The sequence below is a fragment of the Prorops nasuta genome, unplaced genomic scaffold, assembly GCF_024137725.1.
Source record: "Prorops nasuta isolate Cenicafe-Biocafe unplaced genomic scaffold, Cenicafe_Pnas_1.2 PNAS00025, whole genome shotgun sequence".
Taxonomy (NCBI): domain Eukaryota; kingdom Metazoa; phylum Arthropoda; class Insecta; order Hymenoptera; family Bethylidae; genus Prorops; species Prorops nasuta.
In genome coordinates, this window is record NW_027116822.1 from 1,269,228 (window position 1) to 1,292,005 (window position 22,778).

Consider the following 22,778-nt stretch of genomic DNA (forward strand, 5'->3'; position numbering starts at 1 on the left):
AGAATCATTGAGTTTGTTCCTTATACAAAAAATTAATTATAGATTAAATATTCTTTTATCGATGTCTATGCTGCTGATCGGCTATAGGTAGACTACCACACAATTAGCTCGAAGTATTTTTTTAAAACAGCTTTGGAATTCCATATATTTTATGACAGTTAATAAGAGTTCTAAGAAATTAGGAGTTCCAAAAAGAACTCATTTTTGCTGTTATAAAATAGAACTCAAAAAGAATTCTTTGTGTCAACTAATGAATTTCGTGACCATGAGTAACTTCGACGAAGGATATGACTCGAATGTTCGTTCGAATTAAAGATTTTCTGCTTATTTTTATTATTACAACATAAGAATATCCTTTTTAGAATATATTTCCGAAGCTTCTGCATTGACACGAATAAATCTTACACCCGGTATAATTTATTTTAAGTTTATCAGAGCCGGCACTAATAAAATGGATAAAGTTTTAAGGCGTTTAAAGATAAAATAGAAATAAATGCTCAAAATATAGCGAAAACATTAAAAATTTCATAGAATGAATCGTGTGTTAAAAAAATCATCTACTAATTATTCGTAAACGTAATACGACTGAACTTTGGAATTGGTTTCCGTTTATTTTCGCTCTCACCTCACTCAACCAATGCATTTTTATCTGCAAACTTTATTACGTAAAGTCTAAAAAAAACACGAGTATATTATTAATGTTAACTTTTTTTGCATTTGTCTGGACTAGTCTGAAGGTAAAAGGTCGAGTTATCGAAATTAGTAATTTTTTTCAGCGGAAGATTGGGAAGCGGCTAATTTTGATAACCTCGGAGGTTGATTTAAATTTGTTATCCACACCAATCCACACAGTCTCATGCATTTTACGTGTAATGTGTATCTCTTGCAACGAGCAAAAGGAATGGCCATGCACGGAATGGAAGGTATGGAATATTCAACGATGGCAGGGCAGAAGAGGCAGAGTAGTGGCAGAATCCGAAGCGAAGCGAAGCCAGTCAACTTCGGGCCGTTGATGTGGAAAGTTCCGGTGTATCCAATTTGCAAGAAAAACCGGAAAGACGGGTCAACAAATTTCGGCAAAGTTCACAAGACTCGTCATTGGCGTCCTAGCTGCCAAAGAGCGGTCTCGTAAGCGTCTCTATTATATATATCAAACGCGTAATTAAACATAAGGCATACCATAATTTTAATCGTCGACATTACCTCAGTAATTTTAGACATAATTATGTCACCAAGCATGTATGTAGAGTAGAATCAATCTCTGATCAGATAGCGAAACATCGTAATTATTACCAGATTTAATTGAAGCAACAATTACTGTCGCATAGAAAAATTATTTAAACAATTGCGATTCCTAAGAACATTCTTTTCAAATGTTTCACTATTGTAGGAAAAGTGTGTTATAAACGTTAAGTGAAAGGGAATGGAAAAAGTTTAACGGTGCTTGACGAACGTCAAACTCACATGCTTTTCGCTGGCCTTGAAATTAATTTCATCGCTTGCATTATTATCAGAATCAGCATGAGCGTTCTGTGAGTAGCATTATCGGGTTCTCACTAGTGTAAACACTTTTAGATTTGATACTAAATTATTCAACAACTCGGTGCCATATCCAAGTGTGATGAAATAATTTTTTTTTTCTCTAATTTATACACCGCGCTCGTTGTGTATTTATTAAAGATTATCTCTCGCTGCCGGCATTTCAAATGCCAACAATGTATTATTAATTATTTAACTGATCAAGAATAAAATATAAAGATGACACACAAAAATTGATGATGCATTGTTGGATTTATTTTTGTAGTTTGAATCCTAATGTGTATATATTTAAAACTGATTAAAATTAATGGATGGGTGCATTGATCAAACAGATTTTAAGCACTAAATAGTGAGTAAACTAATAAGACTATTTTTTAAATAGTTTTATTACTTTATTACAAAAGTAAAATCATAAAGAGAAGTAAAAATACTTGAGACACATCTATATGTTTCTACGTAATTTGCTTTTCAATGCAGAACATTTAAGAGCTTTTTGAAACCTGTTTATCATGTAGTCTAGCTGATACTTAAATTTATGCGTAGTTTTTTCTACATGCTTGTATTTTATGCTTTGAATAATAGATGTAGAATCTTTATACAAATTTCAGAAATGTCTGGTAAAGCTAAGAGCCAAAGCAAGATGAAGACAATAGTCCAGATTGTTGGTATCTTCCATAGGCTGGTAGAGTTAATAGCTAGACGTCTTTTTCTACTTGTTGCCTATTTCTCTGGTCCAGCAGAGTCTCAGCCCCCTATCAAGGATTTAACTCTTTTGCACAGTGCCTCTGCCCTTGCCACAAAAATAAGGAATAAACAGGTAATTTCTCAAACTTATTCTTGACAAAAAACATCAAAGTATACTTAAAGTATTTAATGATAGACATCTTAAGAGTTTGAAGTTTTTAATCCATATAAACTGCTAAAGATATGACAATAATCGATATCTATACTGATAGAGTGAACCTTTGCTGATTAACATCTAATGACTGGCATGTTTCTTTGTCAGATAGAAAACCAAATGCTGTTAGTTATTAACAAACCATATATTATTTTTAGCTATCATCTAAAAGCGTGGTACAATCATATATCGATAGGATTAATGAAATCCAGCCAATTCTTAATTGCATGGTAGAGAATCGATTTGAAGAAGCTTTAAAAGATGCAGAAAAAGTTGATGAATTTTTAAAGTCCCCTAACTGCCCTTCAGCTGAAGTTTTAGCTAAGCAAAAACCATTCCTAGGAGTACCTTTTACTACAAAAGTAAGTTAAAGAAGAAAATATTAATATTTTACAATAAAATAATCCACTCTGAATTTATTATAGGACTGCATTGGAATTAAAGGTATGAAACATACAGCAGGTTTAGTTCTTCGAAAGGACATTGTCTGTGAAAAAGATGCAGATACTATAAGGCTAATGCGAGAGGCTGGTGCTATTCCTTTAGCTACAACAAATGTTCCAGAGTTAGCTATGTGGTGGGATTGTTCAAACTGTTTATATGGAACTACTAAAAACCCATACAATACTAGGTGAGAAAATATAGAGCATTATTAAATCTTTGATTTGATTAAGAAAACATTATTGAAGAATATACATGATTATTTTATTAGGCATATAGTAGGGGGCTCATCAGGTGGTGAAGGATGCATTCAAGCTGCAGCTGGCTCACCAATGGGTATTGGATCTGATATTGGAGGCTCTATTAGAATACCAAGTTTTTTTAATGGTATTTTTGGACATAAACCTTCAGAAGGAATGGTTTCCAATGATGGTCAATATCCAAGTACACATAGTAAAATTCAAAATCGATTACTTGGTCTGGGTCCAATGTGTAGGTATGCACAAGATTTGGCACCAATATTAAAAATATTAGCTGATAAGAATGCTGACCGTTTGAAATTGGATAGCAAAGTCGACGTTTCTAAACTCAAGGTACGTTTGCTAGATTATAGAAATAAGTTAAATTATATCAAATTGTTCTAATTCTAAAATAATAATTTTAGTATTACTACATGGAAGACGATGGTGGTCAGCTTTTAGTATCCAAAGTAGATCCAGAAATCAAAGAAGCAATGAGAAAAATTATACATTATTTAGAAAAAGCTTATAAGGTGAAACCTGTGAAATTAAATATAAAAAAAATGAAGAAAAGCGCTGCTCTCTGGCTTGCTAATATGACGTCACACGATGACAAAGATTTCTCCTACGAGTTGACTAATAGAAATGGTCGTGTTAAGATTTGGTGGGAATTCATTAAATGGTTCCTTTTCATGAGCGATCACACTTTTATCGCACTCATTACTGCTGCTTTTGAAAAGCTAGGATTACAATATGGTACTCCAAAGCACACAAAACTTATGGAACAAAGTCGAGAACTGATTCAGGAGATTAGGGTAAGAATTTAAAAACAAAACATTGAACTGTAATTTGTGACTAACTCACTCATTTTTACAATAACATTTTTGAATTTGTAACCAGTGATAAACTAATCAGGATTGGACATGGCACTTTAAACTTCACGCGATGTGATCTAGATTGTCGAAATATTCTAAAAATCATTATGTGTGTTTGGAGGAATCATTGTTAAATGGTGTCGATGTTTTATCACATGTGGTATAAATGTATAATTCATTGTTTTGATACACAGCATATCGTTTTTGCATGAGGCACGTTTCTGCTACTTCATCAATGAAATAAAAATCAATATGTAGAATTTAGTAACAAAACATTTTACTAATAACTGCACAAAAATCAAAATCGATTTCATAATTAACTTATCAAGATTTTATTTCTTTCAAAGATTGATAAAATCACAATAAGAAAAGCATGTACTTCATGAATGTATAAGGTGTTTGGTTAACTCTTGCTAAATTCATATACAGTAAATACTTTTAAGAATAAAATTCTTGTATCAATTTTTAAACTAGTCCTTAATTATAGAAAGCTATTAAGGATCAAATTGCTCTTTATTAAAAGTTTATTGGTTTTTTCGTTGCTCAAATGAGGTCTGATCAATAGAAACTTTCAAATATGAGAATTTCTAGTTTCTAATAGCTTTTAAATTAAGAGCTGAACAATAAAGGTCAGTGCCATACTAAAAGCATTAACTTTGAATGAAATCTTAGAATTTGTACGCGTTATTCAGGCACCTCGTATAAAGAATTTGTCGGTTACGAGTAGTTAGAGTCTGAGATTTAACGACAATTTTCGCATTTCAGGATATTTTGGGAGAAGACGGGGTATTTTTGTATCCCACACATCCAACTGCCGCGCCGCTCCATCACGAGACTCTCGTAAAGCCTTTCAATTTCACCTACACGTCGATTATCAATCTACTGGGATTGCCAGCAACTGCTTGTCCTCTAGGATTAAATAAACAAGGGCTTCCAATAGGCATACAAGTAATGAAATATGGTTTTACTGATAAAAAAAATGTTCACGATCAATTTCATTATCTTGATTATTCTTAATTCAATGAAATTCTATATCTCCTGATAAATATTTCAGGTCGTTGGTGGTCTGTATCAAGATAGGCTAACGTTGGCTGTTGCTGAAGAATTGGAGCGTGGATTTGGTGGCTGGGTGCCTCCTCCGATAGAAGCCTGATTAGCCAAACGAATTCTAATAGACAATAAGAATATGTAACTTGTGTGGTGAGTGGTTTGTCTTTTTGTACTTGAAGATTCGTCCGAGAGAACAGCCATCAATATTCGATCGATAAAAAGTATACATAGTGGAATCCATTAGTTATAATGAATGGTACAGAGAAAGAGAAAGAAAACGAGAGAATCATTAAAATATTGATTATCCACCATTGGAAGGTTTGTGCCACTTCTACTATGCATTGACTTTTAATGAGCTCAAGTTGGACTTAGTATGAGAAAAATATCAGATGGGGTATTGTAATGTTGAAACAATTACTCAGTATTTTTCATCAATTTTAAAGCTGATTGCTAACTCAGTATATCAGCATACAATCAGTGTAACTTTAGAAACATCGCGTTAAATAACAGTCTATAGAGCAAATGCATCAACGGTATTCCAAGCTATTAAATCTATGTCCATTACCTTCATGAATACAAACACATACTCTTTAGATTAAGCATGCGACCTATAATTCTCATGGACTACAAGATATCCTTCGCAAAGCGTGTAATCTCATCAACTTGATTCATGTATGTGACTTCTGTCTGCTTAAAGCAGTTGTTATGTGAACTTTAAATACAAGCAGAAGATTACTTGTTTAGGAAATTAATTTATATTTGAAGAATTTTTGTCTCAATTTTCTATTGAGAAGTGGAGACTAATGGTTGTTTTATATATTTTTGTATATATGTCATATATAGCTTAGCTGGAAACTGATGAATGCAATGTTCATTTTGTGATTTAACGTTTAGCTGCATGGTGGAATGTTATTTATTAGATTGTTCAGAAAGTTATTGCAGTTTTAAATCTTTTTTGGAGTAGCAACAGCTGCAATAACTTTCTGACCAACCTGATACAACGTATACGAAAATATTCATATATTATATACATAATACATATTTTATGTAACAAAATAAATTTTTTGAATATTTTACGAGAGAACTGTTTATCATTTTTCTTCCTGATTATTTTTAGGTGTGAAGAAAGTATGTATACAGCTTAAAAAAAAGCGATTTATTGTTAAAATGTTCTTACAGAGTTCTTTTCTGATTTCAAATACTGTCTCTTCGTACATCTAACATAATAAAGTAAATTTATACCATTTTATCATTTGTTGATTTTAATAAATAATTGAAGGAAGTATATACAACGCGGTAGATTCCCTTACGAACTATGCTTTATAAACTAGAAGTATTTTTTTTTTTGTTGGATCACAAATGTTAAGGCGCTTTCATTTAAGTACGCTTAATTTTAGAATAAATTGAAAAATGTAAGACTAACGTAAATATTTCTCTTATACGCTATACGAATTATAAAGTGTATCTCAAAAGTCTCGAACAAGTTAAATATCTGGAAAGCAATTAAATTAACAAAAAGATTGTAGATTACTTTTTTCTGCTCAAAAAAAATCTAATAACGATATTAATTCGACCTTGAGAATAACATTGAAGGTCTAATTTTTTTAAAAGGAAACTCTTATTTTGTGTTACATATTCTTATAACTACTTCTGTAAGCCTTCAAAGTGACCATATGAATAAATCATTTTATCCAGTCGTTCACTAGACACTTTAATTTAAAATTCTAAATAGGTGAATGATTTTATGCGTTTATATGAATAGAGCAGTCGTGCACACTATTTCAGCCAAACCCACACCCACGTACAATTTCAAATAGAAATATGTAGTAAACGAGTGAATGAAATGAAAAATTCGTATATTGTTTTGAAAAACTCTTGAGATAAACTAAGAAAACTTGGAGTAAAAAATAGATAACTCGATTAAAATGTTAAAGGTCACCTATGTGTGACCTAGAATATTTTGCTCAAGGTCAAATTATTTAACAGTTCCATACGTTTTTTAACCAGGAAAAGAAAGTACTTTACAATTTTTGTAAAAATTAAATTATCTTTTAGATATTTAAGTGACTCATCACTTTTGGGAAGCACCATATAGAATAATTAGGTAGTTAAGTTTACTATTTAAATACCTAAGGACGAGTAAAACCAACTCCTGTCAACTTAAAAATGCTATATTCTATTTGACGTACAATATAGCAAATTAATTTAATGTCGATGGTTTTACTCGCCCTGAGAGTAAAAAATTATAAGGATATACCATTTGACAATCATCACCTATGAGGATTCAAATGTCAAAGGGTATAAAATAAGATCAGTCAACATTTAAAAATACTCAATTTTCTCAAAATGCGAAATATATCCTAGATTAATTCATGCAATTAAGTTGGTTTTTTCCGACAGAATTTCGCTATTGTCTAAATTAATACTTTTTTTCTCAGATGTATTATCATCCACCAAACAACGATCCTTGCTGTCACTATTATCAGGCTTATTGGAGATTACATCAAAATCATTGGAATTTGAATCCTGATAATCAAGGAAGGTCGAATCTTCATCCTGACATTTGGACTCGTCATCTTTTTGGAGTATATTGCCTTCTTTGTCCAGATTGTTATCAGGCTCGTTTGAATTTTCCTCGATGAGCCTTATCTCCGAGCCAGTATCATCTTTATAATCTCCAAAATTTTTCTCTTTGCTGGAGACATTGGAACTACTGGTTTTTGAGATCAAATTCATCTCCACGTCCTTCACAGTTTTCTTAACGTTTCTTCCATTGCCAAAAACGTTAAATCCTTTTTTTCCATTTTCCTGAAGCCTTTCCAATTGATTTTCCTGATTCCTACAGTTCTGATTAAATGTGTGCTGAATCTCACTATTCTGAACGTTATTTATCCTATCCGGATCTTCCTTGTCCTTTTGCGTAGCTGCTATTTCTGCCTCCTTCATTGCAGAGTGGATAACTGGCTCTGCCCACAGGCCAGGATTAAAGGCTGGACCTGTACCTCCAAGCTCAGCTGGAAGAATATCCGTAGGCAGGTGTTGATGCAACGTGCTCAGATTGTTTCCATGTAAATATATCTAAAAAGAAATTTCACCTTTTAATCCATCAGGTATAAATACCACTGAAATATAAATCTTATTTTATTTTACACAAAATTACATTGTATGACCAAAAACTAAATGATATATGGAATAACAGTAATTTTATACAGTAATCCATCTTGAGGTATATAAATAACATTTTATATGAATTTTACTCTATTCTGAATTTATAACAGTTTATTTTTTTCAGCTCACTTTGCCACGAGTCTTTTCATCGAGGAAGGGCTTCACCAGAGCGAGTGTCGCCTGGACGTAAAGTGGCGCAGACAGGAAATGAATGGCTTTGAAACGAGCCGGAAATCGTCCACGTAGTGCAGCTATCAAATTCCTGAGAGCAGCTGCACCCAAAGCTCCTCCCTGTCGAAGTGAAAATCCACTCCAGTCCACAACTGCCACGAATCCTGATTGCTAAAAATCATATAAAATTTAGTAATATTATCAATATTCCATCTTATCAATGTAATCAACCGAATGCTCCGTTAATTTATTTTAAATTATCAGGCAGCAATTTTTAACAATGGTTCAAGAGAAATGGATTATTGAATAAAGTATGCTTTCGGGTAAAATTTGTATACGTGGAAAACATACTTGGTTCCTGGGGTCTTGAATAAGAATTTCCAGGACCAAGAAGATGGCTCTCTGCACTGATAAGGCTGGCACTGCTATGGGGTCCCATTGAGAAGCGAGGATCACTAAAACGCACCGTCCTCTTCTGAAAACCCAAGGTAAACGTGACAACTTGCACATTTGTCTAACAAAACAATTTACAGTATAATGTAAACACAATGATAAGCAGGCAAATAAAACTGGTTTGTCTCTCAGGCAATGATAATAAACCAACAAAGAGGCAGAACTGGATGGGAATATTTCAAGAGTGCAGAGAAACAAAAATTTGGTGGTTTTGCCAAGCAAAGCGAAAGGAGCAACGTAGAAGAATGAGGGACGAGAACTGGTCGAAGTTGAAAATATCTAATAATATGGAAACTAGGAATAAAATGGGAGACCTGTGGAGAGTGGAATGAAGGATGAATGACCAGTGGATTAACAGAATAAGAACAAATGGATGAACAAGGATGGGATAAGAGAGAAAAATTAAACGAGGGAGTGAGAGTGATGGTAAAAGAGAGAAAGAAAAGTACCTGTCTCTTGCTGGAAGGACACCGGGTATTCCTGCTCGTAACGCACGCTGCAGAGCCGGATCGCGCGCCGTTAAATTTCCAAAAATGTCTTGCCGGTGGGCAATCTGTGCCTGATAAGCTGCGATCAAGGCTGCGGTTTGCTCGATTCGGTATTTCCGTGCCAATAAAAATCGCGTTATGTACTCATCGGTACAATCCTTCAGATCTAAATTTAACAAGCGAAAACACTGTTATTATATAAATTTATTCAGTTTTTGTTCAACGATTTAATAATTCCAAGATTGTACAATTACAATATAACTTGAACATGGGGTGTTTTTAATGCAAATAAGGCAGTGGGATTTTTAGTCCAAAGTTTATTGGATGGAATGATATGAACAGAAATATTCTATTGGAATTATTAGATCATTGAATGGGTTGTTAAGTTTTATACAAGATTTCAAAGGGTTTATGAGCTTTGTAGTGGAGCACTTGTTGATTTTCCTGTGTCGAAGACCTTTCGATTTCCGGCAGCGAGCGCAAAACACATTCGGCACGCACGCAATCGTGCTTCCTGTTAAGGGGGATGCACGTGCGGAGCATCACAATGCCATACTTGTTTCATTATCTATGCTAGCTGCTTCCCATTGCTCAGAATTACCTTCGAAAAAGCTTATTTAGCATCTCATGCTCGACTCCCCTCGAATCAACTCTCGTGCTACATTACAGTGGCTCTCACAAAAAATAATCAATTTGAAATTCTACCATAAGATTCTTTATTTTTTGCATAAATTTAAATAGGACCAAAAATTTGTTCGTAAGAGATTGAAACTGAGAGTAGGACAACTTTTAATTTTGTCATTTTGCTATTTTTGTTTCATCAGATCAGTGTGGTGATTTGGGAGAGAATTTGAAAGGGGGACCTTGATATCCTTACCTACATCTGGCATTTCCCGTAGAACGGCCCTCACAGTTTTAATGGCCAGTTTCTTGTCCTGCTTGTTATATTTGACCTCACCCTGGTAAATGCTGCGAGCCAGGGCCGAACTTTCGTGTCCCCTCATGGGATCCCACATGTACTCACAGTACTCCGACATGTCTCACGAATCTCACTCTGCAATACAGAGAAAAAGAACTTTAGGAAAGAAACCCAAATACCACACAAACAATTTAGATATAATCTTTAAGGGTAAAATGACCAATTACAATTTTTAAATACAAAAACATGTATTTCAAAAATTTATCAGTATGTTGATTCTTCAATACTGTACTTAATACTACATTTTAAAAATTATTCATATTAATGAAGAGCTATAGTTAATATACGATTGTAACAATTTTAACTTGTATTGACAAAAATAATTGTTTTTAGGTGTATAAGAGTAAAGACCACTGATCACAGCTGTAACACTGAAGTAAAAACATCGCTGTTGAAAAATTTGAAATGCCTGGCATTTTGAAGGACTGGCAACAGCAACTGGATGAGAGGAATTGGAAACGACGATTTGTCGTGCACGATATATGAGGGACAATGGGAAAAATCATCGGAGCACAACGAACGTCTGCTAAATGCAAGATGCACCTGCAAACACTGACGCATATACCTAAACAAATGCCATGCAAATAGTGATAATGATAATGACTTGCTCTAAACGGCGCTGCTCAATCAGCAGACGGATGGCCAACTCAATTTACTCAACTCCTTGAACGACTAATTATTAATATTACACCTATTCGTTTGCCTTATCTCTCTCGACGTTGGCCATTTTCTTGGAAGAGTCAACATTAATACTGTCATCCAATTATCACTATTGTTCTTCTAGCCACAAATAACATTAATTCTCAAGTAAAGTAGATCTTATAAATTCTCTTATATTTTTTAAATTTATATAAAATACTCAAATTCAATTTGTGTTAATATCAAAATTTGTTACTCGAGACTCAACGTTATTCCTCCTTATAAATGCCATTCTCTAAAACTAGTATACACTTATATTACAAAAGAGTTATTTACTGATTTTATGAAACTTTGATCAAACGTATGAAAGCTATGATTATTGTAAATTATAATACAGCAATTATCTCTAATAATTTTTTAAAAATAAGTTTTGGCTGATATTATTGTTTAACCAATATTTTGTCAAGTTAGGTAAGATCTATTAGGGTCGTGGTTAATTGGTTGAATTAGAATAAATGAGGAGGGCATAAAAGGAGTCGAGAGAGAAAGGCTGGTGTGCGATCGAACAAAGGAAGCGAGTTGTGTCATTATATATTAGCTGCTGGTGAGCTGAGCAATCAGCTGGATTCTGGCGTCCATGAAAAAGAAAGAAACGCGTCGGGACTGCCTCTGAATGACTCACGTAGAAAGGTGAAGCACCGTTTCAGCGTTAGACTCTAGAGAGGTATACGAGCAACAACTCGGCTTAGCCACTTACGACAGTTGTATACATTGTAAACTTTCCTCTCCTCTTCTTTCTCTCTCTTTAATAGCTGTCTGTCTTTCTCTTATTGTTTACTACACTGTTACCACCCCCCCCCCCCTATATTCGCGCGATTCACTCTACATTTACCTCTCTTTCCCTTATTCCATATTAAACTATCATTCGTCCTCTCTCTATTTTAAAATTCTTTATCTGCCCGCATGTGTCCCTATCTCACACACACACTCATTTTCTATACATATAAAAACCTACCTACTTCTATTTTGTTTTTATTTTCTGCATCTCTTTTTCTCATTCTCCATCACACTGCATTCCCTCTCTCTTTGGTCTATTATTTTCCTGTTCGTTCATCTATTAGTCTTTTTCTCCTTTTTTTCTTTTTCTTCTTCAAAACCCCATTTCTACTCCACCGAGCCGTTCGATTCCAAGAAAATTCACACCAGACACGCTCTCCCAGTCCATATCAAAACCGATCCCATTTACGGTGAATTTTACGGTTTGCTACGATCAAGGCTCACGTCGAACCATCGTTCCTTATTAGAACCATTTTTTGTTCACCATTCTTCTACGAACTTCGCCACGATGGAAGATTCAACGAGTTTCCTCGATAAACTACAGACGTTACAGACGTATTGCTAAAATCGAGCTGGTTCTGTACTTGTTCATCGTTCGAGGGAACCGTGCGGCTTAACTTAACGTAATGCGTCAGAATTGCATTTATGTATATACTAAATCGTAGTTTAATGAAATGAAACAAATCATTTTAGAAGCAGAATTTCCTATAAAGGAGTTAGTTAGAATTATATAAAATATTACGAAATTTGTTAAACATATAGTTATAACACTATAAAATTTGAGTCGTCGATAAATCAATTTAAAAATTGAATATCCACCTAACAGTGAAATTTTTTTTAATGGACAAGTATATTTTATTTCACAAAAGTAGCGTAGATGTGCGAGAGTGAAAAAGGAAGGATAAAAATCTTAGAATTTCCTTCATAATTAAAATAATCTGTGATTCAAAAACACATTTATTAGCCCTTTATATTACACACTATTGCCATTTTATTTAAATATACAAATTATCAATTATTTTATTTGAAATTGGATAAAATGTAAGCACACAAAATATACAATAAGTCTTTTTTTACATATGTAAGAAGATCCTCTAGATATTAACCTCATGAAACATGACCCGGTACGTGATTAGGCTGTGGATATCATCAAATATGAGTATAATTTTTACAAACTTGAATACTTCAGATAGATAATGAAATATTAAGAAGAAAACTCTTTTAAACTTGTGAAAGTATACAGGGCTCGTCAGATAAAATGACTCAGACCATGGATATAAAATACTCTTTAACTTTGTAATTATAGAAGAGAAAGCAATTGTTGCTATAAGACCTTTCTTAATGCAAGTTAAAAGACGCTCTTCAAAAAGGTCTTATATTAAAAATTGCCATCTCTTCTAGTTACGAAATTAAACAGCATTTTATGTCCATGGTCTGAGTCATAATCGAAATGTATCTAAAGTTTAAGATTTTATTAATTCTCATTGTATCAAATATTATTACATTTGTTCTTCACGATTCTAATTTTTAAACAACTCTATATAGAATTTAGCATATATATATATATATATATATATATACCAGTTCACCTTAGATTACCTCACTTTATACTAGGCAAATGGTAATCCCACAAATTAAAAGAACGTTTTATAAAAGTTTCTTCTTAAATATTATCATTTCTTATTTGTGTTCGTACTAATTATACTCACGTCAGCATTCTGCATAAAAAAAGTATAAATTATGATTTTGTTTAAAAAAGAGGAAATGAAATAATATTATATTCTTACCGCATTCGGCATTGGATTTGCAGTAGACACGTGTACTGTCATAATGGCTGCGAATACAGTAACGAGTAAAAGAAAGACTGAGTTCTTCATGATTGTATTTGTTTTTTCTGAGGTCTGAATGCTCCAATTGGTTATTTATAGTAAGAAAAACTATTAAAGGTGTTTAAATGTTTAGTAAGGGGAATCAGGGCAAATCGTGACATTTTGAACCTTGGTAATTTTTCTAGATCCAGAGTAATAAAGTCTGTTTACAGTAATTATTAGATATTTTTAGTTGTACATGCATTTGAATTATTCGTGTAAATATTTTTTTATTATGTCACGTATTGTGCTCTGGTTTACTCTAACTTATCAAACACAGGAAAACTTTAAGTGCCTAGTATTTTTTTATAATCATCTTAGGTTATAATTTGAATTATAATACTTTGTATGTTTAATTGCAATGTAATGCACTGAAAATTATAATAATTCTAATGTTTTTTATCGGTTATCAGGAATATCAAATTTTGGCAATTTTTTATAACTATTCGGTAACACTTAATTAGCGATAAATTATTTTATTCTATATGGAATATAATTTATACAATTTTAGCCATATTCTTTATTTTTGCGCGTATAAGCACAATCTCATTATGTATAAAATTTTATAAGCCGACTTGTTAAGATATAATTTTTTGAAACCATTTTTTCAATAATTTTAATCATTACTATATATTTTTAATATATTGTTTGATTCGTAAAAGCTTTAAGTATTTCTTTGAAATTTTGAGATCAGTTTATATTATTATAAAAAATAAAATAAATGCTGGACTATCCTGAAATGTAATAACAATAGCAGTAAAGTTTTAGTTCTCTTATCTTTTATATTATTAGTCTGTTTCGCAGAAAAAGAAAAATATGTTTTTTTTATTAGTCACGTCCAACCCAAGTACTTTTTTTTTTTATCAAAACGTTGAAAACTTTAAAGATACCATAAGAAAAGTTTGAAGATATTCGAAAAATCTCGCTGTGCTACGCTTTTTTTTATTACTACGTTTTAAAATTATAGAATACTCATAAATAATTACATTACAAAATTCCCCTAAATTATGTTATATTGCAATTTTTTAATGTTCAGAAATTGTATACACTTTGTTTGAAAGTCTTTTTACAATAAACGTCAATCTTACCACAATTGCATACGTCAACAATAAAAAAAATTATTTGCTTGTACCCAATAGGTCTAAAAAAGATAAATAGAAATTATAACCAATATGAATAGTCATTTTAATGGGTTTTTCTATTATAAGTAACCAATAGAAATGCTCAAGTCTTAGACAAAATTTCTACTATGAAGCAGTCAGTCGTCCTTTTGTTTTTTGCTGTCACTGCTGCTATAATGACGGTACAGCATTCAGTTACTGCTGCACCAGGAGTAAGAATTTAAGATTATTTCATTTAAATGTTTATATTTTGCCAGAAATCTGACATTTTTTTTATTTCACAGATACGTGACATGGTGAGTTTAATTCGTGTGGACCCAAACCTTACATAGCACGCATAGGGTGAATGTTCATTTAGATCTTGATGTGATATAGCATTGTAGTTAAAAGTCTCAAATTAAATTCAGGAATATTTTTGACACTATGTGTGCTGGAGAAAAAAATTAGAATTTTAATTAATTCTATTAGTCTAAAGTTTGACAAAGGCATCTGGTCAATAAAGCAGAGTCAATGAACTCTTCGACCAATAGAATGTCCTAGATCAAAGAATTTAAGGGTTAAACATTATCCACAGATACAACCTAATAGCAAAGGACAACCACAGATAAGACTGAGGTTTGGATAGACTATCCTGTGTATCTGTCCAGTGAAATTAATAATACTACAAGGAAAACCCCATAGTTTTTATATTTTTATTTATTTCCTAAAGAATTGATTATACTCGTGAATTAAATAAAATTATATCAGAGCATAATAACTCTTTATTGTTAATTAATTTATTAAATCTTAATGTAATTATAAAAGGACGTTCGAGAATTCTTAAATGGAATGGCGATTGCACAGATAAATTTTATTTTTCTTATCTGTAATTTATTAGATTGTATAAAAGAATCAGAAATGTTTTTTTTTATTATTAGGGCCATAAGACTGAAGCAGATTTTTCATAGAAATATTGAAATCTTTAAGTGATTAATCAAAAATTCTCACGTATTTACAAAATCGCTTTTTTTAGATGCTTTTGCTATTATGTTTTAATATTGTAAAAAACTATATGCCAAATATGTAAAGGACTCATAAATGAGTTCATTACAGAGCTCTATTACGTCATGTTACATTAATATCACTTCAAATGGAAAGAAAATTAAGCTGAAGATAAAGTTATAGTTCAAATATATAAGAATATTTAATATTATATTTTCACACGATTTGATAAAATTATTTTTCAAAGTAGATTTATAGGATACACCGATGATGCCTGAGCTTCGCGCTGACAAAAAGAAAAAACAAATTTTATTATTCAGTAGGGTAATAATAAAAGATAAGAGAAGTAAAAATTAACTGCTTGATTATTCCATTTAATGGTTTTTTTGTGTTATAAATAACCGATAGGAATGTTCAGAGCTTACAAAAAAATACAGCCATGAAGAAATTAGTCTTGCTTTTGTTTGTTGCTGTTGTAGCTGCTATTATGACTGCACACGTTTCTGTTGCTGTGCCAGAAGTAAGGATATAAGATTATTTATAATTAATTATTATTATATTTCATTGGAATTATTAAAATTTATTCTCATTCTTTTTTAATTTATATAACTGTGCGACGTAAATTTAATTCGTGTTAATTGGAAAACCAAATAGCAAACTACTTTTCTATTATATTAAATATTTGAGCCAAGTATGCCAGGTCCAAAAAATAAAGTAGATTTAGAAATTTTTATATTCAATCAGCCATTTAATTAATCAACAATTTGCCTAAAGATTAAGAAGAAATTAGTGGTTCAAAAACCTACCTGTGATTGTGGTAATTTTCCAAAAAATATTTACAATGTATATAGGACATTTTCTTGTTTGCACAAAATTATACTTATATTCTATGGTGTCCACAGGAGGAGCACGGAAATAAATCTACGTCAACGACGATAAGATTTGGATAAGCATCCTGCATTCAACCTCTGAACTTGTAATAAAATTACAATGAAACTATTTATAATTCTTATAATTTGGTCAACTTAAAAGAAAAAGCAATGATACTTGAGAATTATAAATAAAATAATATAAATGATAATAATTCCATATGTTCCTGATTTATTTACTGAATTATAAATTAAAGAATCGAACGATACATCTTATTGAAAATCGGACATGGAAAAAAATACTGAAAAATCTGCTCTACTGACACATTTGTAAATTTATTACTGAGTCTGAATAAATCTTGCGACCCATTTCGTGGCACAGGTAAATCAAAGTGGAACAGATAAATTTAAAGGGGTCGATGTTTCAAATGCAAATATTATCAAGAGAAGCATTTGCTTACCTAACAATGTCTCGGATACTTCGAGGCTCGATACCAAATCCCCCCAGCACACTTTGAAACCAGGAAAAATCCATCAATCTCAAACGTTCTACGCTCTATTGCTTGGAAACTTTCAATTTTCAACGCCAGAGTCATTTGCTTAAAACGCCATTTAAATTATTTATAAAATAGCGTATCATTGTTAAAATTAACAATAAACGATCACTCCGAGCGAGAGGAAATAAATATTTTCCTGGAAAAACTTTTCTTTCCCGTGATCGATTCCGTAGATTTCTGTTTTCTTTTCATTGTTGGTTGGCAAGAAAAAAAACAACCGTGAAAATTAGACGTCACGCTAGGGAGGAGAGGGAAAAACTGGAGCGAAGCTAACGGAATCCCGAAGGATCGAGAGACCTGGTGCTTTCTCGACGCCAGGTACACACATACATATATATATCTTTTTTGATAGGAATAAGGTGGTACCATATGGGATGAATGGGCACTCTCTCAAGATGTGCAAAATTTTAATACACAGACTCAATAAGTAGAAAATGAATGTTGAGTCAGCCATGGCTCTCTGTGCGATCTCACCTCATTTCTTCGCTCCTAGTCTTTCTCTTTCCAGTCTACTATTTAACACCTCTACTTATACCTACATATCCTCTCTCTCTCTCTCTCTCTCTCTCTCTCCCACTCTTAAACCACACATTTTTCTCATTCAATTCTCTGTCCCCTCGATTTTTCCAAATAAATGGCAATACTCATACGTCGACTTTTCATCGACACGTACAATTTTATTACAAAACTCGTTACAACTGTTTTGAAAATTATCTAATTAAAACTGTAAGTACATAACCGATTGCATAATATTATTAATTATATAAAACCCGTAAGAGTAAAATGTTAGAAATTATATAACTTTTGTATTTACAATTTAAATGAGGAAATTTAATTTATTATAATTGAAACAGCTATTTATAATGCTTCAATTTCAGTCGATCTTTCTGCATGCAATAATAAATTTAGCAAAGCGAATAGCTGATTTTTGTGATTATATTTTGTTGTTTTATGCGAATTATCCTTTATTTGGCTCCCCTTCACTCCGTAATAATTCTATCCATTACTCTGGACAAACCAGTCCCTTGAAACCTTTCCCTTTACCCACAGACCACCCGGTTTATATTCAGCTCTCGTATTTCTCAATCACTCGCTCGGACACTTTCGAGCGAACCGCAAAACGCTGAGTTTTACAGACGAACCTTCCTCCTCTTCCTTTCCCACTGGATATCTCCTCTCGCGGTTTTAGTTTTGAATTTCTAGACCCCGTATAAGCTTAGTCTCGTATCCCATATGCTGCATTCTCCTAGCTCTATTTGATCATGATTCACCCCACCCCATTCATCAGCATTTCCTAAACTCTTGATTATATAGGTCGCAAACGCTTCAAACCTTTAATTTGCAGTGATCCAATCGAATTGCTTCGCTTTTGGATCAATTTTAAATTCTTTTAAGTAGTTACGTAAGAGCTGAGTCAGACGAGCCAAACAAAGCTCTGATCGAATGATACGCACCAGAGACTTTTATCGTTTCCGTTCAATTTGCACAATTTTTTTTTCTTATTTAGCTTCGTGCACTCCCTTAAGGATTTCGGAGCGACCAGGAACCACTTTTTCCACTTTTCACCAGCGTTTTCCTCATGTACAGAGCGTAAAATTGCTCGATTACACATTTATATGCATTATTCGCAATTTTGGTGTATATTATATATTTGAATGTAGTAGAAAAAGCTGATAATTCGAGGGAATCGAGGAACGCAAGGAGAAAAAGTGTTTTATCGTTATCATTTAATTTTCTAATCCATCTCCATCCGTTCTTTCCTATATATACATATATAAGTTAAGTCTGACCAAGAAACGCAGGTTCCACTTCAAAGTCCGGCCCATACTTACTTTTTCCACTGACAGAAAAATTGCTGAATAACTTATGCATTATTCGCAATGGTACGAGGCACTATATTTAAATGCACAGAGAGTGGAAAAAGGTATAATGATTCGAGTGGGTTAAGGGAAGGAATGCTTTATCGCGTGTAAATTATGACGATATTGGCCAAGAATTTATCGAGTCTGCCCGCACATTTATACACCCCGTTACTTCCTGTTAAAAAAACTTGGACATATTCATTAAGGCGATCCGTTAGAAGGGGAACTGCCTGTGATTCCAGTTCGCCCAGATTTTCCTCGCTAGACCAGCACGTCGCGTTGCGTCACGTCACGTCGCATCGCGTCGCGTCACGTCACGTCTTACGGCTTTCCAGTACAGAAGGTACTTTTTTCCTTCCCTCCGGCACACGATTGTTACTGGTAATTGTTTAGGAACCCAGCAACCAGAACCAGGGCAACGATTAAATATTGAACGCCACGCGCGCCGGTACGTGGACGGCTTTACCTACTGATTCTCCAAGCGGCAGAAAAAGACAAATTTAATCCTTATGCACTTTCGATAAGAAGGCGAGTTTTAAACGCGTTGTTATTTTATTTAGCGTACTTAAGGAAATTGAGGAAAATCGTAATTATGATAAATTCTCTCAGGGTTAATCGACTTGTTGTATATAAATTTCAGAGCAATTATTGTTAATCGATTTCTTGTATTTTTAAACGTATGGAAATAGGGTTGAAGTAAAGTTCATCGAGTTTCATGCTTGACTTTAATGCTATTTTACGCGGTAGTTAAGATGAAAATTCCGAATAAATTTATAATAGTTTGACAGATGCGTCGATAAGGAAATGCAATTGTGCTTAATAATAAAGGGCTGATAAACTTACTTATCAATGTGTGAAATATGTGCTAGCGTTGATTCGGAATGATCTAGTGGCGATAAATCTACTTTTACGGGGCTTGTGTATATATATATATATATATATATATATAGATATGAATCGATTGGAACACATTGAAATTCCACGAAACTTTAAGTGATACCACCGCAGTACCATACAAAGCCTTTGCTAATCAATCGATTTTCCACACTCACACAAAGAGGATCGCCGAATATCAAATTTCAATACTCGACAATTTTTTCCACTGTTCGTTAAATGAGATTTCAATGCTGACGTGTAATTGATCGAAAATTTGCGATATTTTTACGAGCCTCGACACTGAACAACACACAATTAAACTCTAAAAAATTCTTTAACGTTTATTCTTAATCCTACTATATATATATATATATATATATATATATATATATATATGAAACTACTGTGAAAAGTTATTGCAAAGAAGAAATGCGGAAGATATAATCGTAAAATAATTTTTGCGAAATTCTACTGGCGTAAGTGCTGGATATTTTAACGTCAGAACTGTGAAAGTTTTTATTCGCTTTATTTTGCTCTAGTTGCACGTCTAGTGGTACCAGTATTCTTTGTATCGGTGTAGATATAGATAGAAAAATCGCTAATAGTTTAAGTAGCAGCAGCAAGCATTAAAATTCAGAGAGATTTGCGTGTAAAAACGTTTAGATAGTCTAGGGATCGTTGTCGTGCTCGAAGCGTGAAGGAAAGATAAAAATTTTAGTCCCGCGAAGGAAACAAAATTACTGAGAAATCTTATCCTTCCAGACAGGAAGTGATTTCGTAACAAAAAAAATTTTCACATATCGTAGCAGGAAATCGAGCCAGTCATCGCAAGGCCCGATGCGAGACTCGCGAGTCATTAAATTTACCTGAGAAAACAATAATTTCCACATGCAGGTCTGGATCGAACGTTCGATATTGTTTTTCGACGAAGGAACCAAGTTCTGTTACGCCCCTGGTATTCTCCGAAGATACGCTGAATTTTTCGGAAGACTTTTGGGACCTGAACGACCGCACAGGCGATCACCAAAGTGTCCGGCACGGAACTGTCAAGAGTACAAGGCGAACGGCGATTCAGCCTCTATGGATTCCAGGGCCGCTTCAGGGACGTAGCGCCCTCCACCGGGAGCCCGCGCCACGCTTGACCTTGCACGCTATTCACTGGCTAACCTAAAAAAAATTTCATAATAATTTCAATTCGCGTCTTTGCAATGTTATCCACGGTGCTTCGTGTAGGAAAATATAGGAATGAACGTGGAGAGAGTGGAAAATTTTCTCAAACGTTTTCGTGGCTTTCGGATGAAAAGGGGAGGATCTTCCTCGGAATTCGAGCGTAGAATTTGGTGGATCGATCGTTCGAGCGTCGATATCGACCGATCTTGTCGAGGGGCCCCGTTCTCCCGACGACTACCAATTTTGAGCCGTCCCTGCGATCGACGTCGGTAAGGAAGATCGCCCGTTACCGACCGAGCCTCGCGCGACGGCGCCCCCCGCTCGGCCGGTAACGCAGATTCCGCTCTTGCCAACGGAGCACGAGGATCGCTTTAAAAAATATAACCCTCCTGCTCTTTGGCGCCTCCTACGCTCCTCCTGTGAAAGAATCGTTCGAACAACGCGTTGAGATTTCGCGTTGCTTTTCTCCTTTTCGTCAACGATAAGAAAAGATTGTTTTTTATTCGGCAAGAAACTTTGAACGCCGAACGGGGCATCGAAGCGACGACGACCGAATTATAAAAGGAGGATAAAATTAATTAAGGCAGATTAGTTAATCGGCAACGAATAGCTTCTTTTTTTCTTCGCTTCTTTTCGCCACTCTTCGCAATGATTAATCTTTAACGATAACGGCTACAAATGGTGCAAATGAAAGCAGCGATAAGTTTATTTTCATGTACGAGCTGTTTTTATCAATTTAACTTTATCATTTGACAATTTCTCGTGGAATTATCATTACATCCGGGACACTCTGGATCCGGGAGTGGCTCTCGGTCATTTTGCAGCTTCGACTCACCCTCGAGCTCAATTAGCCTAAAAAGCTAATTAAGAGGAAAGAGTCCTATTATCCCATAATTGATTAATTCACGCCTTTTTCGTACCATGCTTGAAATTCCTGCGACAAAGCAAGCTGATTATTGCGTTATCCTCCATGTAAGGATCTGCGAGGAACCTTGGCTCACATTTATCGTATCGTTAAAAAAAAGTGACGTGCGTCGAAAATTAATTTTTATTAATTTTCTTGGAAAATTAATAAAAAATTAATACACCGCGCATGAGAATAATGAAAATTAAATCTACGAAGGTTTTAATGAAAAATTATTGTTCCACCGTTTCATTAACATAATAATAATGACGAGAATGCGTGTACAGGCGTTTGAATACTTAAAGTTCTTTCAAGATTACAAAATGGGCATTCCGGACAACGGCATTCAAGCTATTGGCGATAATACTCGTTGCATAAGAATTCATACAAAAGCCAATGCTCTTTGAGAATAATAGAATTTAAATTTCCTGATGCTCTCAGCATGACAAAAGTTTGTTTTTTTCATTCTTTTCTTTCTCTCCTCCTTTAATTTTTTTCTTTCTACACCCTTATCCCTTTTTGTTTCTCATTTCCACATTCCTTCCTTTCTCATCCGAACGATTATTTATTTTTGTATAAGTTTTTCTTAAAACCAACAATAAAACGTGTAAAAATTATACTATCATTTCTAATCGTCATCTCTCTTATAATTTTAAATTATACTCCTTAGGTAACCAGCGCTGCCAGGTAAACAAGAGAACAAAAAAGGAAGCTAGTAAAAAAAAGAACATTAATATTTGCAAAAACCCTTTCTAAATTCAAATCTATAGTCAAATCTGATAATTAAATAAAG

General features: G+C 33.6%; 2 protein-coding genes and 2 long non-coding RNA genes across 6 annotated transcripts; 2 read left to right on the forward strand and 2 right to left on the reverse strand.

Annotated features, from left to right (window-relative positions):
* Positions 1–659: 659 nt before the first annotated feature.
* On the forward strand, positions 660–6,131 carry LOC136781999 (fatty-acid amide hydrolase 2-like). 2 transcript variants are annotated; one of them, XM_066741085.1, is made up of 8 exons: positions 660–1,128; positions 2,148–2,356; positions 2,596–2,799; positions 2,863–3,068; positions 3,150–3,471; positions 3,543–3,932; positions 4,758–4,940; positions 5,047–6,131. In XM_066741085.1, the coding sequence occupies exons 2-8, from the start codon at positions 2,150–2,152 to the stop codon at positions 5,143–5,145; spliced, it is 1,611 nt and encodes a 536-aa protein (XP_066597182.1). In that variant the 5' UTR covers positions 660–1,128; positions 2,148–2,149; the 3' UTR covers positions 5,146–6,131. The 2 variants fall into 2 exon arrangements, with proteins under 2 accessions (XP_066597182.1, XP_066597183.1); XM_066741086.1 differs by lacking the exon at positions 660–1,128 and adding an exon at positions 1,311–1,532.
* Positions 6,132–6,189: 58 nt separating this feature from the next.
* LOC136782000 (clavesin-2-like) lies at positions 6,190–21,030 on the reverse strand. 2 transcript variants are annotated; one of them, XM_066741087.1, is made up of 6 exons: positions 20,778–21,030; positions 10,200–10,376; positions 9,284–9,488; positions 8,733–8,856; positions 8,340–8,552; positions 6,190–8,120 (listed from the first exon to the last, which is right to left on the reverse strand). In XM_066741087.1, the coding sequence occupies exons 2-6, from the start codon at positions 10,357–10,359 to the stop codon at positions 7,413–7,415; spliced, it is 1,410 nt and encodes a 469-aa protein (XP_066597184.1). In that variant the 5' UTR covers positions 10,360–10,376; positions 20,778–21,030; the 3' UTR covers positions 6,190–7,412. The 2 variants fall into 2 exon arrangements, with proteins under 2 accessions (XP_066597184.1, XP_066597186.1); XM_066741089.1 differs by lacking the exon at positions 20,778–21,030 and adding an exon at positions 10,653–11,168.
* Positions 12,706–14,001, reverse strand: LOC136782133 (uncharacterized). Its single transcript, XR_010824075.1, has 2 exons — positions 13,487–14,001; positions 12,706–12,914 (listed from the first exon to the last, which is right to left on the reverse strand). It is a non-coding gene; the product is annotated as an uncharacterized lncRNA (long non-coding RNA).
* On the forward strand, positions 14,888–16,831 carry LOC136782107 (uncharacterized). The gene is made up of 3 exons (XR_010824071.1): positions 14,888–14,978; positions 15,051–16,267; positions 16,650–16,831. It is a non-coding gene; the product is annotated as an uncharacterized lncRNA (long non-coding RNA).
* Positions 21,031–22,778: the final 1,748 nt, after the last annotated feature.